At 41.9% G+C, this 15372-nt stretch overlaps 2 protein-coding genes and 1 non-coding gene across 5 annotated transcripts in view; 2 read left to right on the top strand and 1 right to left on the bottom strand.

The window, feature by feature from the left end:
* The window catches only part of DST (dystonin), a 510996-nt gene extending 502038 nt beyond the window's left edge, over positions 1 to 8958 (bottom strand). The window contains 2 exon segments of the mRNA XM_037732623.1: positions 8178 to 8212; positions 8778 to 8958. Of these exon segments, the coding sequence (XP_037588551.1) occupies positions 8178 to 8212; positions 8778 to 8958 (216 nt within the window).
* Positions 114 to 220, top strand: LOC119468621. Its single transcript, XR_005197340.1, has one exon. It is a non-coding gene; the product is annotated as a U6 spliceosomal RNA (small nuclear RNA).
* A 519-nt stretch (positions 8959 to 9477) lies between the features above and the next one.
* BEND6 (BEN domain containing 6) overlaps positions 9478 to 15372 on the top strand; it is a 74831-nt gene continuing 68936 nt past the window's right edge. Inside the window, exon 1 of one of the 3 annotated variants that reach the window (XM_017512027.2) lies at positions 9478 to 9843. The gene's annotated coding sequence lies outside the window, so the exon portion shown is untranslated. The remainder of the gene's footprint in view (positions 9844 to 15372) is intronic. The other 2 variants (XM_037732627.1, XM_017512028.2) reach the window with 2 other exon arrangements.

The raw sequence follows: 15372 nt of genomic DNA, 5'->3' as shown, positions 1-15372 counted from the left end.
TCAGAGTAACCATGATGTGAGGGTAAACTAAAACAGTGAGTATGGTGAGACCCCACAAGTAAAATCTGAATAGGCAAAAATGGAGCCCAGCAAATCTGTTAAGACAGAAAGCAGTGCTTGGCTGGGCAGCATCTATATTAAAATTAGAAAGATACAGAGAAGATTAGCATGGCCCCTGCACAAGGATGAAACACAAATTTGTGAAGCATTCCACATTAAAAAAGAAAGAAAGATTAGTGGCTGGCTGGCAAGAGTTAAAAGGTGAAGAAAGAAGGGGAATAGGGAATAATTGCTAATGGGTATAGGTTTATTTTGGGGATGATGACAATGTTCTAAAATTAAATTGTGATGATGGTTGCACAACCTTGTGAATATACTGAAAACCACTTAATTATACACTTTAAATGGGTGAACTGTATGGCATGTAAATTATACCTCAATAAAGCTGTTTTCTTCTTTTAAGTAGGCCCAAGACAGGAAATACCAAGTTCTAAGTAGGAAGAGGATCCGGTAAAGAAACAGAGAGAGCCAGGGCCAGAAGGGGGTGGGGGATTAACAGGGTGTTGTCTGGAAACCAGGAAGAAAGTTTCAAGAAGGAATCAGTGGCCAACAGAACCAAATACTAGATAGATCAACTAAATTAAAAACTGAAACAATCAATTTAGCAATTTGGAAATCACTGGTGAGCTAAGTATGGGTGATCTAAATAGCAGCAGCAGAGGCCAGATTATATTAAGTTGAGGAATAAATGAGAGGTGAGGAACACAGAAGGTAACAAATAAAGAAGCTTTTTCAGGAAACTTTTCCTGCCAAGAGAAGAACTGGTGGCATAGGGAGGTTTTGTGCTATTGCTGTTATTTCCAATAGGAAGCACGTATGATGTTTGTAGGTAAGGGAAAGGAGCCAGCAGAGAAGGAGCGACTGAAGATAAAGGAGGGGACGACTAATAGAATATCCCCAAAGAGATGGGAAGAAAAGAATTCACAACGTAAGCATAAAATATCAGCGTGGATAGCAGATGAATTTTTAATTGGACCGGGAGGGAAGGCTAAGATGCCAGTTAGTTCGTAGGTACAAGAAGTTTAAGGAGCTATGACCTGATGCATTAATGTTCTTTGTGAGTCAGGAGATAGACAGTCACTGGCTCAAGGTGAGGGAGTAGGTTTGAGGATTCGAGTGGGGGGTAAACATTAAGGAATAATTATTATAGGAGAGGAGTTTTCAAGAAAGAAGTTGAAAAGTTGCTATATATATTTCAAATACTTTTTAAAACTTTAATGTAGTTCATAGTCAATAAAAAGGTCAATAATGAATTACCTGCAAATTTATTATACTTTGTATTAAAATTTGTAATGACCACACTAAACACATAAGCAAGTTGCCATAAACCTTGGACAGATGGTGTCTGCAGTCAGAATATAACCCAGTGATGCTGATCCTTGGACCTCAAAAACATGGTACCCTTCAAAAGCTCAGCCTCAGGTTCACCAGAAAGGTCCCCAACTGGCCATTTTCCAAGGCCTTTTGCAGCAGAGGCCACAACTCTTTGTTCTCCCTGAGTGAAAGAAGAGTGATTGGGCTGTTTTGTTATGGTTGCTGGAAAAGAGATCAAAAGGTGATTTTTTGCTTCTCTTAAGATCGATCATAGCAGGTCCCCTCCTAAAGTGTTCAAACAAAATGTTATGTCAAAGCCTTTTGTCAACTATCATGTGTATAGAAAAATCATTTTTATTGTAGCTGACCCCTATGTATACTTCCAGCTCTACATTCCTTTATGCAACCTCAAGAGTCCCTCTCTCTAACCATATTGGTGTACACCGAGCTCTGAAAATAGGTATGTGCTTTCCCAAATCTTGTCTATTCTCATGCCCTTATACCAACCTGGGGTTTTGCACTCATTCTCTCTGAATCTACTCAGGTACAGTTGACCCCACTTATCTACCACAGATCCATTCCAAGACCCCAGTAGATGCCTTAAACCACAAATAGTACTGAACTCTATACATACTATGTTTTTTCCTATACATACATAACTATGATAAAGTATAATTTAATTAAGTAAAACTGATGCAACACATTGCCATCAATCAGAATATGTTTTCTATTCATCTCTTCCACCCACAAATTTAGTGTCTTTTCTATCATAACTAAGCACTTACCATGCACAGTTAAAAGTATGACAGTAAAACTATCATGAATTTCTTTTTCCTTCTTCACAATTTCACAGATAGAAGATTGATTCTTATGGTTTATCTTAGAAACTTCAGCATATGATTTTTCTTCTTTCCTTACTAAGTCAAGAACTTTTACCTTTTCACTTTAAGGAAGCATTTTAAGGCTTCTCTTTGGTGTATCTGAATTGCCAGGCTCACTACTCTTGCTCTATGGGGCCATTGCTAAGTAAAATAAGGGTGACTTGAACATAAGTGTGGCAATACGGTCAATCCAACAACTGAGATGGCCAGAGTATAAAGTATGGATATGCTAGACAAAGGGATGATCCCATGTTGGGAAGGACAAAGTGGGATTGTAGTAGGGCAGCTCAGGGTTCCATCGTGCTACTCAGTGTAGCACGCAATTTCAAACTTATGAATCATTTATTTCTGTCATTTTCCACTTAATATTTTGAGATCACAGTTGGCCATGCGTAACTGAAATCACGGAAAGCAAAACCACACATAAAAGGGGACTACTGTACTTACCATATAACCTTCAGGCTTCAGCACAAACATCACTCCTCTTGGAAGGCTTCCCTATCACTTGAGCTAGAAGCAACCACTTCACTAGAACTATTCCAACCATTCCTTTTCTATACATGATTTGTTACTTGGTATTTACGCTAATGATATTTTTTACTTTTCCTGCCTTAAGCACCTAGAAGACAGGAATCATGGTTTCCTGGTGCCTTTACAGCACGACACTTTGTATGTAGTAGATACTTGGCCTATTACTTCTGCAAGGGGCTTCAGAGATAATCCTCACATTACCAGTCATAATACAAAATCTAAGCCTCAACAACAAAAGAGACTTGGCCGAGGTGACACAGTTAGTTCGTGGCAGAGCTAGAACCCAAAACCAGGATTTTGAGCTCCTTTTTTTTTTTTGAGATGGAGTCTCGCTCTGTTGCCCAGGCTGGAGTACAGTGGCGTGATCTTGGCTCACTGCAACCTCCACTTCCCGGGTTCAAGCGATTCTTCTGCTTCAGCCTCCTGAGTAGCTGGGACTATAGGTGCCCACCACCGTGCATGACTAATTTTTGTATTTTTTAGTAGAAGATGGGGTTTCACCGTATTGGCCAGGTTGGTCTCAAGCTCCTGACCACATGGTCTGCCTGCCTCGGCCTCCCAAAGTGCTGAGATTACAGATGGGAGCCAGTATGCCTAGTCTTGAATTCCTATTCTTATAATCCTTACATCATGCCAATAATTACTGTTATTACCCTAGTTCTATTTTGCCATCCACATCTCAAAGAGAGTCATTCTTGAGCCTTAAGATTACACAAAGATGCAAACTTCTCTGGAAAATATTTTGTTTCAGTTCTAATCTAGATGAATTTAATTGGTTTGGATGCATGAAAAAAAGGTGGGAGTTTTTTCTTTTGTTTTTTGTTTTTCTGTTTTGTCAGCAAGTAAGGGTTAATTATATGGCAGTGTTGACTCTGGGATGATAAACTCTGTGAATAGGATTAATTTGTCTTTTTTACACATGTATTGGCTGTACACTTTTACACAGCAGCCTCCGATGCTCTCATAACATTTGTGATTCATAGCTGGAAATGGCACAGTTCAGTTACCATAACAGAAAAAACCAGTAACTAGAATCTAAATTTCAGCACTGATACTAGGAGTGACCTAGAAGTAACTGTCAAGGGCAGGGGCTCCATCTCCAACCCTTTGTTAGCCCTATTGTTTAACACAGTACCTCAGACAGAAAGAGAAAATAAATGTGTTTATTTGGAAAATAATTGGTGACACTCAATGAATACTGTATCATATGTACAGTTACAACTTATGGCTGACTAAATTAGTATAAATTAATTTAGACCTAAAACTAACTCCAGACAAATAATTTATTTACAAAGATAACCTAATTGCAAAAAATCGCTCAATAATAAACTATCACCTTCCTAGTCTACTAAATTAGGTAATTCTTAATGAAAGATGCAAATTTAATGAGATGCTGTGAAATTTGGTTATTTTGCTGGCCATTCTCCATTGATTTGATACAGGGACACTCAAGGAACATAATGAGGACAAGAGGGCTTGGGTGGACCATTGTTTCATTGAGGATAACCTACATAATCAATGGAAAAAAACTAAAGGATTGCCAATTTAGTATTACAAGAAATGTCAACTAAAAACTCAATTTCTTTCAGTTAAAATTTTGGTCATATTATTCTCTGGGCTACGAGTGACACGATTCAACACCACAGGACACACGATACGTAGCCAGAGAATTCTTCTGTTACTCAGTCCTTATCTTGTTATGTGACTCCTTGGGAACTGCTTAACTTAACTCTTTGGGTTCATTTGCCTGAAACAGGAAGTGGAGATATTTATTCAAAAACTGGTAGATACAGAACACACTCTTCTCCTTCCTTATGTCAAACAAGGCTTCCCTTATTCCACTGAGTTCATGAATAGGGATTATTTACCACTATTCACTCTGGATAGTCTCAAAGGGCATTATAATTGTCTCCATTCTACTGAAGTACTCCCAAGACACTTTTTTATAATCTAATGGCACCTCAATTACCCATATCACTTTCTGAAATTTCCTTAAAATCAGGATTGTCACAGCTTTTTACCACAGGAATCTAGGGTAACAGTTTACCATTGTTCAAAGTCATGGCATAAAGCATTATCAATCCTCAGGAAAAGTCCACTTCCCAGATAACTGGATTCTAGAAACCAGAATGAACACTTGGTTTCTAGACTATCCTACTATATCAACATGAAATCACTTCTCATCATCAGCTGTTTAGAACCAGGACAAAAATACTGTATAAGTGTTAAATATGCATACACAAAACACTTATTTCCGTCTATTACTGAAATGAAGTTTCACTGTTCAGGCCTTGCTAGATGCATTAATAATTTCACATTCTCATATGCTATATATTAACATGTTGAGGACGACTACAAAGTAGTAAAGTTTGCAAGTATATGAAAATAAAAAGGGTTGGCAGTTATGGTTCCAAAACATCTTATAAACATCTACATTATTTGTAGCTTCATGAGGAAGAAACTGAAGAAATGTGGTTTATTATATACTCAGTAAGGAGAAAACAAACAGCTGGAGCTCCTCAGATGAGGAAGGTGGCTTTTTTCCCTACTGTAGAACTTCCCCAAAGCAAACTGAGTCCTGGTGCCGTGATTTTTCTCTAGGAGTATTACTCTGATTACCTGAAAAGGGAACTGACTAAAACTTCCCGTACAATTGGACTCCTTCCTGGGCATGCGGGTACCAGAAGTGATACCTTCTGCCAAGTAAAGCAGCAAAGCGCTCAGTGAACTTCTTCATCTGTACAAGGGCTAGCCCAAAGCTTTTTCGTGGTTTAAAGTGAGTCAGCAGATCCTAAAGTAATTTTCCTCCTTTGACCACTGTAGAAATGCTGAAAGTGAATTATCTACTTACTGAGAATGGAAGGAGAAACAGAAAGTACTAAGTTCTTAGTTCGATATGACTATGATTTGTCAAAAATCGAAATATATTCTTGGGTAACTATTTTGCAGCAGCTACTGATAAAAAGCAACAATAATATTCATTATGTTCACAATAATATTCACAAATTCTATTTTTTTAAATATGCTGAAATTCAAGTAAATTCAGAGATATTTCTCAAAAAGAAAATGTTGCAGAAAATGGCATCTTGATAGAAAAGGGAAAAGAAAAATATTCCCTATGTTTTCCTTAAGGGGAAACATTTCATTTGTGGTAAGCAAAGTAGTGATGACATATGACATTCTTTTGCAACACAGTCCCAGAATTTTCAGTTATAAAATGGCATTCTTTGACTGCTTTATCAAAATAACTTGCTGATGAGTAACCCATCAACAAATTAAACTAATATTGCATTTAATTTTTTCAGAAAAAAAATTCAAACCAAATCCATTTTGTTTCCATTAATGACTTATACTTTTATAGCACAAATTCCAGTTTTTAAAAGTCTGGAAAGAGCCAATAAGATTTAGCAAATATTGAATTCTGAGTGATATCCTGAGAATGTGCATTTTTCTTTTCTGCCCAACTCTTGAGTTCTATTTGCCTCGTTTCAAAAACTAGTACCTACTAAGAGATTTTTTCTTTTCACTCATTCATTCAATAAACATTTATTAATAACGCACTGTATACAAGGCACTGAGCCAAGCAGTGGGGACACTGCCCTAAACAAGAAAGACATGGTCCTGCCCTCAAGGAGCTCACAGTCTAGTAGAAGAGGCAAATATCACACAAAGATGTCAACCTACACCAGGAATCTTCTGAAGTGAGTTAAGGCATTAAACAACTACCCCCAGCTTTCCTAACCAAAAGTAAGCTCAGGACAAAAACATTCAACTGAGAGATAACTAAACAAGACATAGTTGTATCTGATTTTTTGTTTGTGCTTTAGCTGAAATACCTGACGGCTAGTATAACAGGATTATTATGCTGATTCTATCATGTATATGTGTGGAACTGCCTATCTCTCTTTTTTTTTTTTCTTGTTCTTTTTAAATTTTTTTCCTTTTTTTTTTTCTTTGAAAATATTCCAGTACCTCGTTTCCAAGGTTATCTCTTTTTAAAATCAAAATTCTGTATTTTGGTGTTTGCACTCTGACGATTATTTACTTCTCATCACATCTGAATGGGTTGCTCTACTGAATAAATCACATATTCAAAATTGTTGCTTTACAATAGTACCAGTTTTTGTTGTTTTCTATAAACTTGAATTAATTAATTTAATGAAGACTTGAAAATTTGCAAACATTAACTTTTATTTTTATACATTTTAAAATTCAACTTTACAAAATATAATGATAGCTACCAAATACTGAATACTTATTATGAACTAAGTGGGATTTTTCTTCACAGAATTTATTGTAATTTCCCCCACCCTCCCATAACCTGCAAGGTACTAATGGCCCTGTCTTACAAATAGGTAAACTGAGACACCAAGACGTACCAAACAGCTAGTTAATGTAAAGCCAGGAATGGAACCTCTGATTATCTGACTGGTTAACTTCTTTCTCCTCTCAAGAATCCTAAACGGAATAGAGTTCTCACCCTCCAGGGCTATATGCAGTTACTCTCTGTGAAACATTTTAATGATTTTGCAATAATACAGTTAAAGTTGTTAAGCAACTACAACCCTGTAAAACACCTGGCGTGCCATAAAACATCTGATTAATGAAAGGTAAGAAAACTTCAGGTAAACGGAGGGCATTTAACTATGAAGTCTTCGCCAACCTGAGTAAACTGCACCAAGCAGCAACCTCCAAGTCTGGCAACGTGCAACTTTCCTAAAAAGAGGGAAAATTATCTTAGGATAAGTGGAGGTTGCCCTGAAAATTCCTAAAGAAATGCTGGGTCAGGGAGAGCTTGTGTTCCTTCAGTGGAGCTGGTTCCGGGGTGTGGTGATTAGGCTAGTTGCCCTAGAGGGATGGTCCGCGTTTTGAGGGTGGAGACTAGCACAAGCATGAAGCACACGCTACCATCACCGCTTTGCAAAAATCATCAGATGGTCTCCAATAAAACATGGATAGCTTTATGAGAGAACAGAAATGTGAACTTCAAAATCGAAAATGGATCAAATTGTTCTGCACTAACATCTTCGTTTATCCAAGGGCACAACCACAGTCAGCTGACAGCACCCAGAAAACACTTCCACCAGCAAATTACAAATTGTCAACTCAAGTGACATCCACCCCGTGGGTAAGTTTTTTAAGGTCTGCCGCGCTCTTAGGGTTTGCTTTGACCCCTCTTGTACAACAGCTCCACTACACAAGAAATTTGCTAAAAACCCTTCGCTGGGCACTAATACGGAATCACTTAAAAGGAAACATGCCACTTTCGGATAGGGGACAGCATGCTCGTCATTCAATGTCCTACTGGTTTCTTAACACGCATATAATTAATATTGGTACTCAGGAAAGAGAACTTCTTCTGACCTTGAGCGTGCGCGCTAAATAAATTACCTCAGAACGAAAGTGGTGCGATCTCAAAACAGCATCTGGGGAGAAAAAAGAGAAATGAGACTTCATTTAACTCCTTGTTCTTCACCTGCCAAGTGATTCATGGCTTACCTGGGAGAGCAGGGTTGGGAAAGGGCATCGCAGATGCCGCAAATTTGGTGGGACATCCTGCGGGAGGGAAGAGGAGTACTGGGCCAACGGTATCTAGGCGATTTCTCCGCGAGAAGTTTGCATTAAAGTTTTGGGGGAGTTGGGGAGCCTTACTTTCTTACCTCAGCGAAGGATAGGTGAAGGCGAGGCTGCCGCAGCCCTGGACTACATTCAAATTACCCTAAGGCTTTAGCAAACGGACTAAAAATTTGAGTTCTTTCCTCCCCTCCCTGCCCTCCGCATCGCTGGGGTTATTCAAATCCGGGAGACTGCAGGGCGGAGGTGAGGGCAAAAAAGGGCAAGGGGTGTTAAATAAAGAAACGTACTCAGCCTGGGAAGTGGGCAATGATAGGGCTGGGGAAGCCGAGGAGAAGGGAGGGAGCCGCGCTTCACTCTCCAAATCGGCTTAAATGTTCTTGGTAGCCCGCAGAAACCCGTGGCGGCGCGTCTTACCTCGGCTTCTAGAACGACCCGAAAAGACCGATTTCATCGGATGCCTCCCTTTCTGGAGCTTGCGGTGCCAGCAGCAGAAGAAGACGATGGTGGCGATGGTGCCCAGCAGAAGCAACAAGAGGAAGAGGGCACATTGGATGCTGTAGGGTCTCAGCAAGACGAGGAAAGCCGCGGCGATCATGGTGCGGGCGAGGCGGGGGCGACTCGACGGCGGGGCTGGAGGGCGGCGGCACAGGCACCCGCGCGGGGCGCACGCCGAGACGGCGGGCACGGGCGAGCGCGGCTCAGCGCGTCATGCCCGGCGCTCGCGGCCCCGCGCCCAGCCCAATGGCTGCGCACCCCGCGCCAGCCGCGCTACGCGAGTGATCCAGGGCTGCGGGTAGCGCTTGCCATGACTCAGCAGACAGCGACTAGGCTGCGACTCGGCGGCTGGGATCCTCTCCCCCCCCTCCCCGGGCGCCCCCGCCCCCGTCCGTGCGCAGCCCCCGGGCGCAGCCCCGCTGGGGACGCGGCGAGTGGGGAGGAGCAGCGCCGCCGCCGCGGCCGCCCGGGCCCCGCGCATCGTCCTGCGGCCGCCGCCGACCTCAGCATCCCAGAAGCCGGGCGCACGTGGGTCGGGGCGGGGACGCGGCGCACCGGCTGCAGCCGCGGCGGCCCGCGGGGGGCGGGAATGGGGTGCCGCGGCGGGGGCTCGGCTGATGACATCACGGCCGGGTTGCGGCAGCGCGGGCGCGCGGACATGGCTGCGGCGGTTTCGGCGGCGGCCGCGGGCTGCGCCAGGGCCTGAGAGCCCAGCGCCCTCCCGCGGGGCCGCCCGCCAGTCCGCGCCGTCCGAGGGTGCCCTGGCTGGGCGCCTCTCGCTTCCCGGACACCCGGGGCTTCCACCTAACCAGCCTCCATTGGCCAAATTGCTGCGAAGCCCTCGTCAGGGGGCGCCAAGGAGCCAGGGGAAAACCGTGAGGCGCTGGCAGGAGCCTCCCGGAGGTGCTACCCCCCACCTTCCATCTCCTACCTCCCACATCCCTACGCCCCGCCCGGAGGTTGGGGCTTTGAAGGATGCAGCCGGGTGAGCTATTGCTTGTGGGGGGTTCGTCGCGCGCTGAAGCGCGAACGCCGGGAAGGGCCTTCCCTGGGAATTGGGATCCTCCAGGAACGGGAGGCCCACTCCTCTCCAAGCGTCTCTTAAACTAGGAGAGCTCCGGGGTAGAACGCTCTGGTCTGCAGAGGTGAACTCTTCCGCCCCAACTTGGTGCTTATTTCGCAGCCGAGAATTGGGCACTTTAGATCTTCTTGTATACCTGGCTTTGCCCTAAAACTCTGACTCATTTAGTGCATTTGAAGGGCGAGGCGATTTCAGATTTAGGGACCTGCCAGATGAAGTAAGTTGGGACTTGGCTTATAAATATTTGAGGGAGAATTTTTTTAGGGAGTGTGAGGCAATAGTGATCTCTCAGCCCTGCGGGCACACACTGTCTCCTCTTTGTCCCCTCCCCACGTTTTTTCATAACCAGCAAAAGTATATGGTAGTTGGTGGCCGGGGGACTTAACACTGATGCAGTGCCAGCCTGGAAGGTATGGCGCGAGCGCTGCAGTGTGCCTTTCTGCGGACGGCCACCTGGTCTGGAAGCCGCTGCTGTAGCAGCCAGCAGCCAGTCTGCGGCATCTTGCAGCCTTGGTTGCGGATGCTATGCCGCGTTCTGCTGCCCCCAAGGCAATGCTGGCTTTCCTCGTGTGGGGCTGGATTGTTTCATTTAGTCGCATAAAGAAAGCTGCAATTATAGTGACAAGGTAACACTTTACTGCATTTGTAGAGTTTCTCATAACGACTGCATTAGCCTCCTTTTTTGGATATTTAATAGACTGAAGAAATTGTGTCATAAAAAATTTATAAAATTTTGAAAAGTAAGTAAAGAATTGGGAAGAATAAAAGTTTTATTTGCTTGTAGTGATCTCAAAATCAGTGTTGTTTTCTAACTATACAAAACCAATTGTACAGCTCTGCATAAAAGCTTAATCATTGATGTCCTTAAGGCCAGTAACATATTACCATATGTAAGTATTGAACCTAAAAAGGCATTGCTTAATGCAGTCTCTTAGTGCCAGATTCATAAGCATGGAAAACAGTGGATACGTTTTGTTTGCAGCTGGTTTCCTAAAACAAAATAAACATTCGAATTGTTGACATGTTGCATCTCATTCATTCAGTTGTTTTGGATTGAACACAGAAGGGACCTTGCTTGGAGACACTGGGAGGGAATCTTGAATGTGTAAGGTGGGAAATTGTAGGCTGCGCTTCATGCCAGGATAGGCTTCATGAGTCCCTAGCATTCAGAGGGGGTGACAGGTAGCACTGCATCATGTGCATATGGCTAAAGGTTTCCTGATACCGCAGCCCACTGCAGTGAGAAACTGTATCAACAATTATGCAGCGGTTCTTGAAGAGAATTGTGAGAACTTGCAATGTGTGGCACATCAGGAAAAGAAATATGCTCCACCGCATTGACTCAACAATGGCATGGTGGAGTAATTTTAAACAACAACAAAACTGAACTAACCTTGTGCAAATATTGGGGGAAATAACAGAATTTTGGAAGCTCATCTTCATGCTTCTCATTGACTGAAATTTGTAAGTGAGCTGAAACAGCCTACATATCCTTGAACAGAAACATGTCAAAGACACAGACACACAGCATAGTATTCAAATTGCCACAAACACTGTATTTTTTAACAACAAAAAGCAACTAAATAGCAATTATGGTTTTCTGAGCTATTACTTTAGCACAATTGTTATTATCCTGCGTCTTGCTGCAGCCATTTATAAGTTTCAAGTGCACACAAGAAAGTCATTTATCTCTCCTGGCAGGCAAATGCTTAACTGCCATACCATAGGATTATAGATACTTCTTTTTAGATGCATTCATTTCTGTTCCTTCCATCAGTTGTTTTCAATATACTAATAGTAAGCAAACCAAATCCTTGAAAGAAGTATTTGGTTCCATTGTTATTTTCTCATTTGTTTGTTGCTAATTTATCATTTTTTCAAATTATTAATTGCATACATATTATTAATTGCTTCTCTCTTTGTGTTTACGTGGTGCCTAATGCATTGTGGAATTCAATAAATATTAAATCAGCCAAGCAGTGCTTTTTGGAACTTAATTTAGGAAAAATTATACCTTTTCTTCCTGGTAAGTTTTTGATTTAAAAAAAAAGAATAAAAGTAAATAAAAAACTGTATAAAAGTCACAAAATTTGTTAAGTTTGAGGGTACGGATGGAGGGGGAGAGCTATGGCCAAAATCTTTCATACAAAAAATGAAAATTCATAATGGAAAAGATGTATAATTTGTTGACATTTTTATGAGAGTAAGTTACCATTGTCACCCAAAAGAAGACAAAAGCGTTGGGGAAGTAGCTAAGACAGCTTGATACCAAGTATGTAGAAGATGGTGCATTATGCAGCCCTTCTTCCCTTTAGATTCTCAAACAAATTGGGAATCAACACAAGGAACCATAAGGAAATTAAAATACTGTGTTAACTCTATCAAGTTAAAGTCAGATTGAAGAACACAGCTTAGCCTCAAGGCCAAAATGGGGCCTCTCACTCCTTTTCCCTCATTCAGCATGCCCACCCAGTCACAGCTGAAGTATGACAGGCCTCCCCAACATTAGGGCTGGGAGGAACCCAACCTGTTCAAATTCCAGCATAAACACTAAAAAGGCAAAGGAGAGCCTGACACTTTACAATCCATAAGGCACACAGCATGTGTGAGCAAGAGACAGGCCTATGTGTGAGAAGGGAGGCTTATACGTCAGTCTTGCCCACTAATGGCTAGCAGACCCTTCCCAGTTTTTCCATCACGAAATCTTTCCGTTCCCCAAAGTAACAGTGAGTAAGTTGCTTTAATATAAGGTGGCAGAAACATCTTCCTCGGTACTTCCCTAGAGGCAAAAAGTTGTGGCACAAGTTCCTAATGTATGGTTCAGGAAGAAACAGAAAGAAGAAAAGTTTCCACCCTAAGCTGTGTAGCAACCAGTTGAGAAAAAGGGAGGAACTGAAAATAACTGAGGTTTTGCGCTAGGGTAGAAGAACAATTTGGAAGGAGAAGATAACTGCATTTTATACCCACTGAGGTGGAAGCATCAGAAGGACATCAGTGTGGAAATATCCAGCAAGCCCATGGAAATCTGGAGAGGTCAGAACCAAAAACAGATAGGGAGTCATCAACATTCTAGTTGGAGTAATGGAAATAGAGGAATTGACTAAGGAGGAGATGCTAAAGAGAAAATCGGAATCAGAACTTTCGAGACGGCTTCCATTTGTGGACTGGAGGATAGTAAAGTGGTCGAAGCCAAGTAGGGAGTGTTCCAATTTAGCAGCTTTTTAGAACAGATGCACAAAAGGGAGGCTAAGGAGGGCAAAGACTGAGGACTGGTGACTAGGAGACCTCTGGAAACCTTTCAGAGAACTGATTCATCATGGCAGAAGAGACTAAAAGTAGACGTTAATGAGTCAAAGGGGGAATGAGAAATGAAAAAGAGGAGAGAGCCGTTGTCTACAATCTTTGCAGAAATTTAACTTTAAAGGGGATGAATGGGAAAGCAATTAAATCTGAATAAAGACCAACAGTGATTATTTTGTCAGGCTAGGGATATTTGAACAAGTTTCTAGGGAACTTGGGAGATGGAGCCAGAAGAGGGAGAGAAATAACTAAAGAGAAGGGAGAAGAGGACATTCTCCTGGGGATTTGTGATTTAGCAGTTTGCTCAAAATACCTTGAGTCCTCTCACAGACTGGCTCTTTCTGCTCTCACGTTGCTTTGGACTCTGCAGAGTTAAAATTGAGCCTGAACAGGTAGGATGGCTTTGTGCTTATGGTTTCTTCCCCATCAAATCTGGCTACTAATAGTCAGACTTCAATAATTACTTTTTTTTTTTTTTTTTTTTGAGACAGAGTCTTGCTCTGTCACCAGGCTGGAGTGCAATGGCACAATCTCAGCTCACTGCAACCTCCGCCTCCCGGGTTCAAGCGATTCTCCTGCCTCAGCCTCTGAAGTAGCTGGGACTCCAGGTGCACACCACCATGCCCAGTTAATTTTTGTATTTTTAGTAAAGACCTGGTTTCACCATGATAAAAAAACAGTCATTGGGCCGGGTGCAGTGGCTCAAGCCTGTAATCCCAGCACTGTGGGAGGCCGAGGCGGGTGGATCACGAGGTCAAGAGATCGAGACCATCCTGGTCAACATGGTGAAACCCCGTCTCTACTAAAAATACAAAAAATTAGCTGGGCATGGTGGCGCGTGCCTGTAATCCCAGCGACTCAGGAGGCTGAGGCAGGAGAATTGCCTGAACCCAGGAGGCGGAGGTTGCGGTGAGCCGAGATCGCGCCATTGCACTCCAGCCTGGGTAACATGAGTGAAACTCCGTCTCAAAAAAAAAAAAAAAAACAGTCATTATAAAAGTTCATAGTGACTTTTAGGGAAAGATAAGGAATGTCTTGGAATATAGCCTAGATTGTCTGTGATTATTACCAATTTATATGGAAGTGAGTAAATTACCTAGTTGTTAATCACACAAGGACATTGTATTGAAATATTACCCCCTTGAAAACAAGAAGTTTAGTTAAGAATGGCTCTAACAATAAATTATTAGAAATAAAGCACACTGATTTTGGCATGGTAACCTCCTTATTTCTAGGTGAAGTGTTTTACATGTACTTGTATTAAATGGTAAAAGGGCTGTATCATCTGGAAGAACCTACTTCACCCAAAATAAATTTGGAGGTGATTTCCAGCCACCAGAACCCAGGAAACCATCCTGTGGATGGATTATTGTTTTCTTCTTAACATTTGAGCTTTCGGAAGGAAAATAATTTAACTAACTTGCAGTGATATCAAATATGATTTTCAGCAAATGTTTGCTGGGAAAGGGGTTTATTTTACCATAATGAAAACTTTTAAAATAATTTAGAAGTATACTCATAAAGGAAAAGATTGCAGATGGAATCATTTCAGATTGTTCTTTTAACATTTTAGCTGTTTTAGAGCCTAATTAAGTTTTGTTATTCTACAGGTCACCAAACTGCAGAAGCCATAATTCCGGGGGGTGTGGGGAGTTCTTTTTGTGTTTGTGAGCAATACAGACTTTTCAAAAAAGTCAGCTGAGTTTGGGAGCTTAAAAATATCAATATAATTGAATTCATCTAGTATATAATGCTTTGCAGGCAGTTTTTGGAAAGTACTCATTTATTATCCGCAAGCAAATAGAAACTATATAAAGTTTCCACATTGAGTGTGGGATTAGTCATGCGGCAAAATAGTGAGTCATTTGGCCAGAAAATTTACTCATAGTTGTATGAACTGCCAATGGAAAATTTGAGAGCTGTTAATAAATCAAATTATAAAGCTCCTAGAATTATAATTCACTGAGCAATATTGTTCATTATTATTCAGATGGTGTAAAATATTTCCACCATTTCTAAGAATGGGCAATTTACAAAGCAAGTTTGAAAGCTGAAGGTGGGCCGGGCCTGGTGGCTCACGCCTGTAATCCAAGCACTTTGGAGGCCAAGGTGGGCGGATCACCTGAGGCCAGG

Source organism: Cebus imitator, unplaced genomic scaffold, assembly GCF_001604975.1.
Source record: "Cebus imitator isolate Cc_AM_T3 unplaced genomic scaffold, Cebus_imitator-1.0 Scaffold460, whole genome shotgun sequence".
NCBI classification, from domain to species: Eukaryota; Metazoa; Chordata; class Mammalia; order Primates; family Cebidae; genus Cebus; species Cebus imitator.
Note: the sequence above shows the minus strand (reverse complement) of the source record. Positions and strands in the feature narration are given on the sequence as shown.